Source organism: Apodemus sylvaticus, chromosome X, assembly GCF_947179515.1.
Source record: "Apodemus sylvaticus chromosome X, mApoSyl1.1, whole genome shotgun sequence".
NCBI classification, from domain to species: domain Eukaryota; kingdom Metazoa; phylum Chordata; class Mammalia; order Rodentia; family Muridae; genus Apodemus; species Apodemus sylvaticus.
The window spans coordinates 96,429,378-96,442,971 of NC_067495.1; the positions used below are offsets into that span (position 1 = coordinate 96,429,378).

General features: G+C 42.1%; 2 protein-coding genes across 2 annotated transcripts in view; one reads left to right on the forward strand and one right to left on the reverse strand.

Moving 5' to 3' along the window:
- Positions 1-10,240, reverse strand: part of Nxf3 (nuclear RNA export factor 3) — a 66,582-nt gene extending 56,342 nt beyond the window's left edge. Inside the window, 2 exon segments of the mRNA XM_052170302.1 lie at positions 9,330-9,394; positions 9,702-10,240. Of these exon segments, the coding sequence (XP_052026262.1) occupies positions 9,330-9,394; positions 9,702-10,240 (604 nt within the window).
- Bex4 (brain expressed X-linked 4) lies at positions 9,659-11,125 on the forward strand. The gene is made up of 3 exons (XM_052170700.1): positions 9,659-9,820; positions 10,198-10,277; positions 10,539-11,125. The coding sequence occupies exon 3, from the start codon at positions 10,544-10,546 to the stop codon at positions 10,898-10,900; it is 357 nt and encodes a 118-aa protein (XP_052026660.1). The 5' UTR covers positions 9,659-9,820; positions 10,198-10,277; positions 10,539-10,543; the 3' UTR covers positions 10,901-11,125.
- The last annotated feature ends 2,469 nt before the right edge of the window (positions 11,126-13,594 follow it).

The window sequence follows — 13,594 nt, forward strand, 5'->3', positions numbered from 1 at the left end:
TCTGTAGAGCAGGGTGGCCTCGAATTCAGAAATCTGCCTGCCTCTGCCTCCCAGAGTGCTAGGATTACAGGCATGTGTCACCACCGCTCAGCATGAAAAAATATTTTTGCATCCTGGTTTTGATTATAACTTGGTTTTTCTGTCTCCAAAATACATGCCTATGGAAGTGACACAATAAATTTTAACAACACCATGTTGTTTGGTGTGTCTTGATATTGACTGTCATAGGCCTTGCAATGAGTGGCATTTTCAGGGTGCATACACCTGCTAAAGGACACAGTTTAGGACTAAGCTCATGTGACCATTTGCAGTATGAGATGAGTGTGCCCTATTTGAGCCCAGCAAACGGACATAGAGAATTCTAATATTCTAAAAGAGCTGTCTATTGTAGGTAGTGTGTGTGTGTGTGTGTGTGTGTGTGTGTGAGAGAGAGAGAGAGAGAGAGAGAGAGAGAGAGAGAGAGAACATGTTGGGGGTGAGGGGGGTGAAGACCACATTTCCCTCTGTTTCTTTCTTCCCTTTCAGTTCTTTTGTGTCTTGTGTGAGCCTAGAAAAGTTCTCTACAAGTATCTCTCACACTGACCTGAAAGTGAATTCCTACAAGCAAAACTGGTGGTACAAGGGCATGCACCTATTTAGCCTAGGGTAGGCACTGTTGCAAATTCATTCTGTAGACCACTGGCCTCAGACACTTGCCAATTGCTGCCTTGGGACTCCCAGAATGCTGGGATTACAGGGGCACTGCCACAACACCTAGTATTCCCAACAGCTCTGGGGAGCATGGATTTTATTGTTTTCCTACTTATTAGACCTGCATCATTGGTTTTTGAGAAGCAATATGTGAAGTCTGAAGTATTTTCATCACACCAAATCTGGGAGTACATAATATGATTGATAATGTTAATCTTCATCTCACGGTTAAGGTGGTATATTCGGTACTTTTCAGTTGTTGACTAATACAAATATCAAGAGAATAAAACTAGCAATAGCAACATAGGCAAATGAACAGAATAGACAATTTACAAAAGAAAGAACACAAATAGCCAATAACTGTTTTAGCCATCAGAGAAATGTAAATTAAAACTACTTTGATGTACCACCATACACACCACAGTCAAAATGGCTACCATCAAGAAATCTGACAGCAAACGTTGGAGCAGATATGGGAAAAATGAACCTTTATTTACTGTTGGTGGGGATGTGAATTAATACAGTGGAAATCATTTTGGAGAGTTCTCAAAAAATGTTAAAAATAAATCTACCACATGGCCCAGTTACTTTGCTCTTGGGCATACACTCAAATAACCCCATACCCTACCATAAAAATACAATAAACATTCTACCCCATTGTTTATTGCTGATTTATTCATTACAACAAACAATTAGAATTAACCCAGGTGCCCATGAGTAGATCATGGAAATTTAGTATGTATTAAAAACAGAACATTACTCAGCTCTAAAAACTGACATTAAGAATGTGCAGAATCTAGCCAACAATAAATGTATCTATGTAATCAAATGTACATTGGGGTGCAGTACAACGCAAAGAAAAGAAAACAAGAATAGCTCAATTAGGAGATGAGGAAGGACTGAACGCAGGTAATAGACACAGGTTATGAAAGAGGACAGAAAGCTAATTGTTTTTGCTGGTTCTTATACTGTCATGGATTTCCTCTTTATTTTAGTGGTGGCTAAGTGCATAAACTATATGCAGTGCTGAGAATGTAAAATTTAATGTGAAACTTCACAGCATCCATTTTAGGTGGTATAGACTTTGAGTTTGGGTAATTTTGGTGTGTGATGTTTTTATTTGTTTCCAAAGAAAATCATGTTTTCATAACAAAGCTTTTTTGTTGGGTTTTTTTTTTTTTTTTTTTTTTTGGTTTTTTTTCCCGAGACAGGGTTTCTTTGTGTAGTCCTGGCTGACCTGGAACTCACTCTGTAGACCAGGCTGGCTTCGAACTCAGAAATCCACCTGCCTCTGACTCCCAGAGTGCTGGGATTAAAGGTGTGTGCCACCACTGCCCAGCAACAAAGCTTATTTTTAAAAAAGAAATATTGAAGGAAAGGCAAACTGAAGTGACACTGTAGATTAAAGGATCAATTTGTTAAATAATGAAAAATGAAGAAAAAGTATCCACTAATAGAATGGACAGAACATCAGGATTAAAGTTAAGATAGGGGAATTGGATAATTCAATCAAGAACGATTATCAGATTTAGGAAACATTTCAACAGAATGTGTGAGATCTGGGGGACAATGTAAAAGGACCAAATCTATGAAATATGCCTGTCCATGAACAATTCATGCCTAGAGCACAGGACACACTCTCAAGATAATCATAGAAGAAAATTTTCCAAGTTTAGGGAAGAACTGCCTACCCAGGCACAGGAGACATGAAAACACTAAGTATGCAGGACCAGAAACTCTCCAGGTCACATTATAGTTAAAACACTAAATGTACAGAACAAAGACAAGGAATCAAAATTTTCAATAGAGAGGAAATAAATCACATATAAAGTCAGGTCCATCAGAGTAAGTAAATGGATGGAACTGGAAATATATTCAGAAAGAGACATATCGTATGCTTTCTCTTATACATGAAGCTTAACAGTTAATATTTATGTCGGTTCATTGATGGGAAAGCAAATGTACATCACAAAATGCCCATAAAAAGAAAGAAAACCAGGCTTAAACAGCAAATAAGAGAGCAAGCGTGAAAATGAATGAGGAAATGGACTGTTAGACAAGAGGAGAGTGAGATTACGAAAGGAGTTGTGAGGCTGGAGAGATGGCTCAGTGGTTAAGAGCATTGACTGTTCTTCTGAAGGTCCTGAGTTCAATTCCCAGCAACCACATGGTGGCTCACAACCATCTGAAATGAGATCTGATGCACTCTTCTGGAGTGTCTGAAGACAGCTACAGTGTACCTACATATAATAAATAAATAAATCTTAAAAAAAAAAAAAAGGGAAAGGAGTTGTGGGTAAAGATGAAACAAAACTAAAGATTCACAAAAAAGCCAGAAAGAAGCCTGCTAATGAGCAAGATAATCCAATTTTAAAAAGAAAGCACGGGTGCAATCCTTGGGACCTATGTGGTTTAAGGAGAGACCCAATTCCTGAAAGTTGTACTTTTACCTCTATATATGCACCATGGCAAACAGGGTTTTTTTTTTTTTTAAGATGTATTTATTATTATATGTAATTACACTGTAGTTGTCTTCAGACACTCCAGAAGAGGGCATCAGATCTCATTACAGATGGTTATGAGCCACCATGTGGTTGCTGGGATTTGAACTCAGGACCTCTCGAAGAGCAGTCAGTGCTCTTAAACGCTGAGCCATCTCTAGCTGCTGCGCAAACAGGGTTTTTTAAAAAAAACAAAACAAAACAAATGTCTAAACAGAAGCACTGTACTAGATAAAGCTGCTCCAAGAATCCATGTATCTTTAAATGAAAATCCTAGTACCAGGAATGGGCTAGCCTTCTGCACATGGTTGCTCATTCAAGATAAACACACACACACACACACACAAAACTTTGCACTTGAACCATGGGCCTATGCGTACTGTCTCTGGACAAATACAAACCTATGCAATCCATATGGAATTACTCTCAAGCAGGGAGCCCCTTTAGCAGCATTCTAAATTAGGTTTTTTTGTTTTTTGTTTTTTGCTTTCAAATGAATTTACACGTTTACAAGATGAAGCCTTGGATGGATAGAGCCTTGCCATCAGGGCATGATATTTCCTTGTGAGGAGTAGAGAAAGGGGTTTATTTAGCTTGCAGTTAGTGGTTCTGATAGATGCTACAATGTAGCTACACTTTGAAAATAATTTTTCAAGTACAGGTTGTAAGACACATCATGCCTATCCATAAATTCAGAAAGTCTATTAGTCCTTGTCAAAAGCTGTTCAATAAATTAGGAGTGGCTAATTCCTTTGCCTAAAGTGACTATAGGCTTGGGGAGTGGATGATAGGAATAACATTTAATAATGTACTGGTTATTAATATACAATCTTGTCAATATAATAAAAGTACAAATGAATGTGGCCACTTAAAAATAATAACGTTTTATGCAAGACACTATTTCAATAAAAACAAAGGAAAAACTAAATCCATATTGGTCATTAGATTATGGACAAATTCCTTTTATAAATTATGGATATTTTAAATTAATTAATTTATTTACTTTACATCTTGACTGCAGTTTCCCCTCCCTTCTCTCCTCCCAGTCCTTCCCACCATCTCTCTTCCCCATCATATACTTCCTTCCTTTCTCTTCACAAAAGAGGAGGTCTCCCATGAATATCAAATGCCTTGGCAGTTGGATTAGGTGCTTCGGCTTCTATTAAGGCCAGACAAAGCAGCCCAGTTAAGGGAACAGAATTCACAGACAACCGAGTCAGGGTAAAACTCTGCTCCAGTTGTTGGGGACCCACAATAAGCCAAGCTGCACATCTGCTACATATGTGCAAAGGACCTAGGTCAGTCCCGTGCATTCTCTTTGGTACACACCAGAAAAGTTTATCAGATCCCATGATAGAGGCTGTGAGCCACCATGTGATTGCAGGGAATTGAACTCAGGACCTCTAGAAGAGCAGTCAGTGCTCTTAACCTCTGAGCCAACTCTACACCCCTTCCCCCTTAAAAAAAAACTTAGTGTTTCACAAAATACTTTGCTTTAGTGGGTATTGAGAAGACATGTACTAGCTGGAGCCAATTGTTCCTAAATATGTCCTAAGAAAATAATCAGTACTTTTTCAGACTAGGAGTCAAATTATATTACTTACCTGGGGAAGAGTTTGATAATTCTAAATGACTGTTAAGTCTTCAATTCACATTAAATTCAGTGTGGATGCTCTCTCTCTCTCTCTCTCTCTCTCTCTCTCTCTCTCTCTCTCTCTCTCTGACTGCTATCTTAAGTTTTCTGTTTGGCATCAGGGTCAAAGCAGCACTGGAACAATAGTCATCTGGGTAAGTCTAAAAGTATAAACTCATAGATAAGAACGTATCCTCACTTTCTTAGAAGCAGAGTCAGACTCTGGCCCAATGGTACTCCAGATAAACAAGTAGAGCTTTGAAACTTCCTACACCCGCTCATTAGAAGATAAGACTGCTGCAGAAGGCATATTACTGAGTTCACACAAAAATACCATCAGAAGAGGGAAGCTTAGGAATAATCTGCAGGACCCTGTCAGCTAACTGAACTTCCTGAATATAGTTTAAATATTATATGGACAAATAAGGACCTTTTACAGGTGTGTTAAGAAATAAAAGCCTGTAAGACTTTCAACATGGGCACATGCCTTTAATCAGAGCACTTGGGAGGCCGAGGCAGGCAAATTTCTGAGTTCGAGGCCTGCCCAGTCTACAGAGTGAGTTCCAGGACATCCAGGGCTACACAGAGAAACCCTGTCTTGGAAAAAAACAGATACAGTAAATGTGGTTCATTTACACAATGGAATACTACTCAGCTATTAAGAACTAGAACATCCTGAGTTTTTCAGGCAAATGCAGGGAACTAGAAAATATCATCCCGACTGAGATAACTCAGACCCCAAAGGATATGCATTGTATGTACTCACAAAAAAAGAGTACAGAATACCCAAGATACAGCCCACAGAATGCAAAAAGGTCAACAAGTTGAAGTCCCCAAGTGAGGGCATGTCAGTTCCACTTGGGGGGGGAGGGGCAGCAGAGAAGAAAGCAATCACAAGTAGGGAGGGAGGGAGGGACTTGGGAGGGAAAGTGGATGGGTAGGGGGAGGGAGTAGGGAGAGAGGGGAACCTGATCTTTTATTGGGTGAAGGAAAAGGACTGTAGCCCTGAGGGCCAGCAGAAAGAATGGAAACAGGCAACCTCAGGAGGAAGGAGGTTGGGGGAACCCTCCAGAATGCACCAGAGACCTGGAATGTGAGAGACTCTCATAGGGAGGGACCTTAGATGAAATGCCTGACAGTAGGGAGAGGGAACTTATAGAGCCCATCTCCAGCAGAAAGACAGGGCTTCAAATGAGGGGGTTGCCATCCCACTGTCACAACTCTGACCCATGCTTGTTCCTCTCTGAAAGAATTACAGGGATGGAAATGGAGAGGAGCCTGAGGAAAAGAAGGTCCAGTGACAGGCCCAGAGTGGGATCCAGCTCAAGGGGAGGTCCCAAGGCCTGACACTATTACTGAGGATATGGAGCGCTCACACAAAAGGACCTAACAACTGTACTCAGGAAGACCCAACAAGCACCTGAAAGAATCAGATGCAGATATTTGTACCCAACCAAAGGACAGAAGCAGCTGACCCCTGTGACTGAATTAGGGAAGGCTGAATGAAGCTGAGGAGGAGGGCAACCCTGTATGATGACCAGCAGTCTCAACTAATCTGGACCCCTGGGATCTCTCAAACACTGGACCACCAAACAGGCAGCATATAACATTTGATATGAGGCCCCTAACACATATATAGAAGAGGATTGCCCGTCCGGGTTCAGTTAGACAAGATGCAGCTAACCCTCAAGAGACTGGAGGCCCCAGGGAGTTCAGAAGTCAGGTGGGGTGGGGGAGAACAACCACTTGGAGACAAGGGCTGGGGAGAAGGTATGGGATATGGAACAGTTGGAGTGTGGACTTGGAGGGGGGAATAAAATCTAGAGTTTAAAAAAAATTAATTAATTAATTTAAAGGAAAGAATTTCAACCTGAGCAGGGTGGTGGTGGGACATGCCTTTAATCCCAGCACCAAGGAGGGAGAGGCAGGCAGATTTCTGAGTTTGAGGACAGCCTGGGCTATATAGGGAAGTCCTGTCTCAAAAAATGCAATAGAAAATTTAAAATAAATAAACAAACAAATAAATAAATAAAGGCAGAGGAGTTTTGGAATCACACTGTTATGTACACAAAAAAAATTAAAAGTAGGCAGAGGAGTTTTGTGATCACACTATGTTATATATACCATATGTGAGGGTTTGTGTAAGCTTGGCCCAGGAAGTGGCACTATTAGAAAGCATGGCCCCTGGGCTGGAGAGATGGCTCAGCGGGTTAAGAGCACTGACTGCTCTTCCAAAGGTCATGAGTTCGAATCCCAGCATCCACATGGTGGCTCACAACCATCCATAAAGAGATCTGACACCTACAGTGTACTTACATATAATAAATAAATAAATATTAAAAAAAAAAAGAAAAACAGTAAAAAAAGAAAGCATGGCCCTGTTCGAGTAGGTGTGGCCTTTTTGGAGTAGGTGTGTCACTGTGGGTGTGGGCTTTAGGACCCTCATCCTAGCTGTCTGGAAATGAGTCTTCTGCTAGCAGCCTTCAGATGAAGATGTAGAACTCTCAGCTCCTCCTGCACCATGCCTGCCTGGATGCTGCCATGATCCTACCTTGATGATAATGGACTGAACCTCTGAACCTGTAAACCAGCCCCAATTAAATGTTGTCCTTATAAGAGTTGCCTTGATCATCATGTCTGTTCACAGGAGTAAAACCCTAAGATACCATATATACTATGTTATGTATACCATAGGCCATACCCATGAACCCTGTCCTCGCCATGTGTATTGGCTGTGAAAAATAATGTTGCCCCTGTCTCTATTGTTCCCAACCAAATGGGAGCCACCTCCTCCAGAGATTATGCTCTGTTTCACTTATATAATACTTGGTTTGAGGCAGATTGGTACTAGAGTACAAAATCAGTGCCTTCTTATCAAAGTATGAGCATTGAGCTGCACAGAGTCTCCAGGTGGTATTAACTAAAGTTAATCTCCAGTTAAGCCTCATTATTAACAAAAAGGATTTTGCTTTTCTCCACTTCAACATGTAAAAGTCATGTCCATAAGCAAAGCTCTTTTTCTAGGGAATCAAACCTAAAAAGAAAGTCCTATGTCAATAGTCCAACTAAAATTACAAAAAGGGGAAAACAGAAAGCAAGTAATAACTGACATTTATTTTATCAAACAACAAATGAAGAGTCAAAGATTCTCCTCTGAGAGAACCTGAGTAGTAGACAGAAAACCTAAATTTAATCTTTCCTACAATTGTGCTGATAGAAAAAAGTTAAAAACAAATGTTAATGATGGCAACAGCAAGATGAAGGTTGTAGGGAATTATCCTACAAATGTCTGTTTCATCAACAATTAAATTGAAGAGAAAACTGAAAAGTATGAATGTCTAGATTACAAGAAATTTAGGACATGCAGCAACCAATCAAATGTATGGCTCATATTTATTGTCTAAACAAAAGCCTTAAAAAACATATAAAGCAACTAGGAATTTGAATACAAAGTGGGCATAAATATTAAAGTATTGTGGAATATGTGTATATGAGTGTGTTTAAATGAACTGTGAATATATGTGGGGAGTCCTTATCTTAGAAATTCACACGACTTTGAAATATGTCTGACTAAATTCATCTGAATAGGTAAGGAGAGAGAAAAAAATTGTCCATGGATTAACTGTGGAATCTAGGTAATAAGTATTTACATCTACAGCATCCCTCTGTATTTTTAATATGTTGGTGATTTGCCATAGTAGAAAACCAAAATAAAGCTAATATAAAAACAAACTTTATTTCAGAAAAGGGACGAGACACACAAGGTATTAAGAAAAAAAATTCACTCCTATTAAACTTTTCTCATCCTCTCCTTTATTTTTCTATGGTAGCAGAAAGAGCTACAGTTTGGAAGCGGAGTAGGTGGAGCAGATGCTGTATGTGTTTTTGATATCTTGCTCATCATAAATACTTTTTGCCAATCTTTTTCTTCATGGATACTGCATTGATTTTTTTTTTTTACTATTGAGTTTTTGCCTCCATTTAAATGATTTCCCTATCACTTTCTGTGCCCGTGGTGTGCTCATGTGTGTGTGTTGATACACATGGGTGATGTGTCCGTGTACCTATGTACATCATCTTCCAATGTTCTTCTACCTTATTTATTGAGGGAGGGTATTTCTGTCAAATATACTCTAGCTAGAATGATTTTTTTGAGACAGTGTTTCTCTGTATAGCCCTGGCTGTCCTCAAACTCAGAGATCTGCCTGCCTCCTTGGTGCTGGGATTAAAGGCCTGTCCTACCACCACCCTGCTCAGGTTGAAATTCTTAAGGGTTTTTACTTCTTAACACACCTGTAAAAGGTTCTTAGTTGTCCACAGGATATTTAAACTCTATTCAGGAAATCCAGTTAGCTAATCCCTGACTTCTGAAACTGGAATTACAGGCTTCCCTAAAGACATTTTACACATGTTCTGCATCCACAAGACTTCTGGGGTTCCTGTCTTTCATCTTCACACTTGCACAATATGCACTTTAACCCCTGAGCTATCTCACCAGCCCTTACCTCCATTTGAATTCTGAGACAAAAATCCAGGTTTTGAAGCAGAGAGGACCCTCACAAGGAGCATCCTGAAAACAGAGAAGAGGGGAAAGTCAATCCCCCAGAGAACTGGGAATGGCCAGCTGCCCCAAAGCACACACAAGGCCCTCCTGTCAAAGTATGAAGCGCTCAGGGCTCAGAGAGACAGGGCCCAGGCTGGAGACATTAAAGGGACCCAGAGGTGAAGAAGGGACCTGAACTTTGCACAGCAAGACACTGGGGGCGGGAAGAGGGGCTGGGGCCGGGGGCGGAGCTTTGGCTTCTGACGCAAGTGGCACGTGACTAGCCCACGCAGGCTCACACCCCTTGCTGGGTCTCGGACCTGCCCTCGCTCACTCTCTCCAGCCCGCCATCCCTAACGGAGGCACCTGTTCCTGGTGGCGCAGCTCCTGGTGGCGCAGAGCGCGCGGGCCCCGGCGGCGCGGAAAGCAGCAGGAGGAGGAAGAGCAGAGCAGGTGAGGGGGACAGCGGCCCGGACCCGCGGAGCCCGTCGTCGGGGTCCCGCGGCCGCCACCCCGGCAGGCCGGCCGTCGCAGCGCAGGCCGAGGCTGCAGGTGGCCGTCCCCGTGTGCGCAGCGGCGCGGCCGGACAGGGACGAGGGCGGCGGGCCCGGGCGGAGACCCTCCGGGAGTAGGAGCATGCGCCCCGCGACAGCTTCCCGTAGACCCCGGCATCCCTGCATCGGGGAGTGGGGGGCTCAGCGGTGGTCGGCGGGGAGGGGTGGGGGTGGCCGAGGCGGCGGGAAGAGCCTGGGCGGTGGCGGCGCTCGGGACAGCGCCACAGGTCCTCCCTCCCACCCACTCACACATCCATCTTTCTGGGTTGATCTCAGGTCTGAGGAGCAGAAGCTTCGCGGAGCACCTGGTGGTGACCATCGCTGGAAAGAGGAGAAGAAGGCAAGGATAGGCCCAGGTAGGTGCAGGGGCAGGGCTGGGGACTGAGAGGGAGAAAGGGGACGTGCGCAATGCTGATTCTGACCTATGGGAGTTCAACTTTCCCCTCTACTTTCGTCTTTTCTCCCATCCCATGCTTCCGTTTTTTTGTACCCATAAGGTCTTGGAAATGGGTTCATGGAGAAAATGGTAGCCTCTGGGGTGGGAGGGGTTCTGGCCCAGGCTCGTGCCTCCGTTCTTATAGTCCGCGAAGTAAGCTATCTTATCTCTCCTTTCCTAGGAGTAATGGCGTCCAAATTCAAACAAGTCATACTGGATCTTACTGCGGAGAAAGACAAAAAAGACAAAAAAGGTGGGAAGGCCTCCAAACAAAGTGAAGAAGAATCCAACCATCTGGAAGAGGTTGAAAGCAAGAAGCCTGGGGAAAATGTCAGAAGGAAAGTCAGGCGACTTGTGCCTAACTTTCTATGGGCCATACCTAATAGACATGTTGATCACAATGAAGGGGGAAAGGAGGTTGGGAAATTTGTAGTGCAAGGGACAGAAGTCAAGAGAAAGAGTAAGGAGCAGCAGATAAAGCCTTACAGGCGTTTCCGAACACCGGAACCTGACAATCATTACGACTTTTGCCTCATACCGTGAAATCTAAGATTTTCTCTGGGCTCATAAAATGGCTACTGTTTTACAAGCTTGTAACTAGTGAGGTATTTTTTTCTGTAAACTTTTGGTGTTTCCACTTAACAGTTTCTATGTAAAATTGTTTAATTGTTGCATTTAATTCAAACGTTCCTGTCAGCATGGCAATTTAACTCATTTTAGAAAAAATCTTTTTCATAACTTGAAATTAATAAAGCAATTTAAAAAGCAGTATATGCTCAGTCATCTTCTACCCCAGTTCTTATATTTCCTTCATAGATGTTTTTAATATAAGACCTCTTAATGTAGACTTCCAAAACATCAACATTTTAGCAAGATCTCTTAATTCTAGAATACAGTGTGTGTGTGTATCATAGATTAAACACAGACAAAAAGCATGGTGACTAATTTTAGTAGCTACAATATTAAAAACCACAGGCCTTATATTATAATAGTAGGGATTGTGCTAAACTGGAGGGTAGTCACTGCAAGGCCAAGCAAGTCTGGCCTGAGAGAAACAGCCATCTTGACTGACCTGTTGTTCTTCTCCCTTGGTAGCACTTTTAATATCTAAGATCTCATTTTTTTTATCCTAACCACCACCTATCCAGTGTCATATTTCCTCTGTACATAAGAGTGCTGGAGTTGAGAGATGCTAACTCTCAGGGCTACCCTCATGCTGTATATCTCATGGATTCCCCTGGTGGCACTGTGTGTGGCAGCCTCTTTGAGATGCAGAATACTTAATTGATAATTGACATGAGATACAAACTGACGAAGTTTAAAGAATCAACAAGTGTAGTGACCATTTTAGTTTCTTTAAAAACACAGAAATACAAATACAATGTTTTCATTTTAATCCCAAGTGTGGGGTATGGGGTTGTTCAGATTGTCTCCAGAAGTTGACTACTTTGTTTCCTGCTCCATCAGGGACATGATTTGGACAATTGTAGTTAATTTCTGAGAATGTACCGATGTTGGGAATTCTGGGTACTTTTCCAAGAGTGTATAAGTGTCAGGGCCCCAAAATGTGCATGGAATGTTGGTTATATGCTGTTGGTTGCAGTTTGTCAAGTAGTTGTGTGCAAAGAAGCAAGAAAATAGATATCCTGATGGTGAAGATCAAATTTGCTCCAAGGAACTCAGAGGCCATAATCAGCAGGAAGTAGTCTAATGATAGCAATGTCCTTCCCCAGCTCTCCTTTTTCGAATCTAGTGTTAGGGGGTTGTTAGAGGAGAAGAAAAAAATCCACAAAGTAACCAAAAATCAGGCTTCAAACAATGAAAGTGAAGTTTCATTTCTCTTTATATCTCCAACAGACACTTGAAGAGTTCAACACTGGAGCATAAAAAGTGTCATAATAGTAAACAAAAAGAGACTTTCAATTTGGGAAGAAGTTTTAGAGAGAAGACAAGGAGGAAAATAATGTAAATTTAAAAGGTTTTAATAAAATCTTAAAAGTCCCTTCAGCTCCCTGAAGGGGTTTGCAGCCCCATAGGAGGAACAACAATATGAGCCACCCAGTACCCCCAGAGCTCCAGGGACTAAATCACCAACCAAAGAGTACACATGGAGGGACCCATGGCTCCAGATGCATATATATCAGAGGATGGCCTTGTTGGGCTCGGTGCCCCAGTGTAGGGGAATGCCTGGGTGGGGAGGTGGGAGTAGGTGGATGGGTGGGAGAGCACCCTCATAGAAGCAGGGGGAGGGATGATAGGAGAGGGGGGTTCGGGAGGGGAAACCACGGAAGGAGGGGATAACATTTGAAATGTAAATAAATAAAATATCCAATTTAAAAATCCCTTCAGTATTCTTCAGATTAAGAATTACCATCCATTTGGGCTCATGAAAAAAGTTTGTGCATCATAAAAAACGAGTTTAAATCAGAGATCAGTTTTATCTTGTGGTAGATCTCTCCTCCCTAATGTGTGCAAGTCCCAGGGTTTAATCTCCAGCATCAGAAACATGAAATCTATCTCCCTGTCTTAGGGTTTTACTGCTGTGAACAGACATTGTGACCAAGGCAACTGTTAGAAGAACTGTTGGGCTCGCTTACAGGCTCAGAGGTTCAATCCATTATCATGAAGTTGGGAGCATGGCAGCGTCCAGATAGGCATGGTGCAGGAGAAGCAGAGAGTTCTACACCTTCAACTGAAGGCTGCTTGCTAGCACAATACTGGCTCCCACAGGGCTAGGAAGAGGGCTTCGAAACCCACCAACACAATGACACACTTCCTCCAACAAGAGCATACGTCCTAATAGTGCCACTCCCTGGGCCAAGCATATTTAAACCACCATACTGCATTAGTGTTAAAAAGTGTTTGGAATGTTTCATCTGCATTAAAAAAGTGTTAAAATGTGTTTCATTTTTTAAAAAATAATAAGGTTTTTAATAGTGTGTGTGTGTGTGTGTGTGTGTTGCTTGCATGTATGTAAGTGTACTGGGTATTATGCCTGTTGCTTGTGAAAGTTAAAAGAAGGAATTGATCTTCTGGAACTGAAGTTTCAGATTGTTGTGAGCTGCATACGGATGCTGGAAATTGGAACCAGCTCTTCTGCAAAAGCTGCAAGTGCTCTTAACTACTGATCCATTTCCCCAGCTCCTTAAAATGCACTTCAGTGCTAGGAATATAGCTCTGTGCCATATCATTTTCTAGCATGAACAAGTCCTTTGGCTTTCACATCCCAGCACTTCA

Coding starts and splice junctions, on each gene's coding strand:
- Bex4 (XM_052170700.1), top strand. CDS start 10,544: ATGGCGTCCAAATTCAAACAAGTCATACTGGATCTTACTGCGGAGAAA.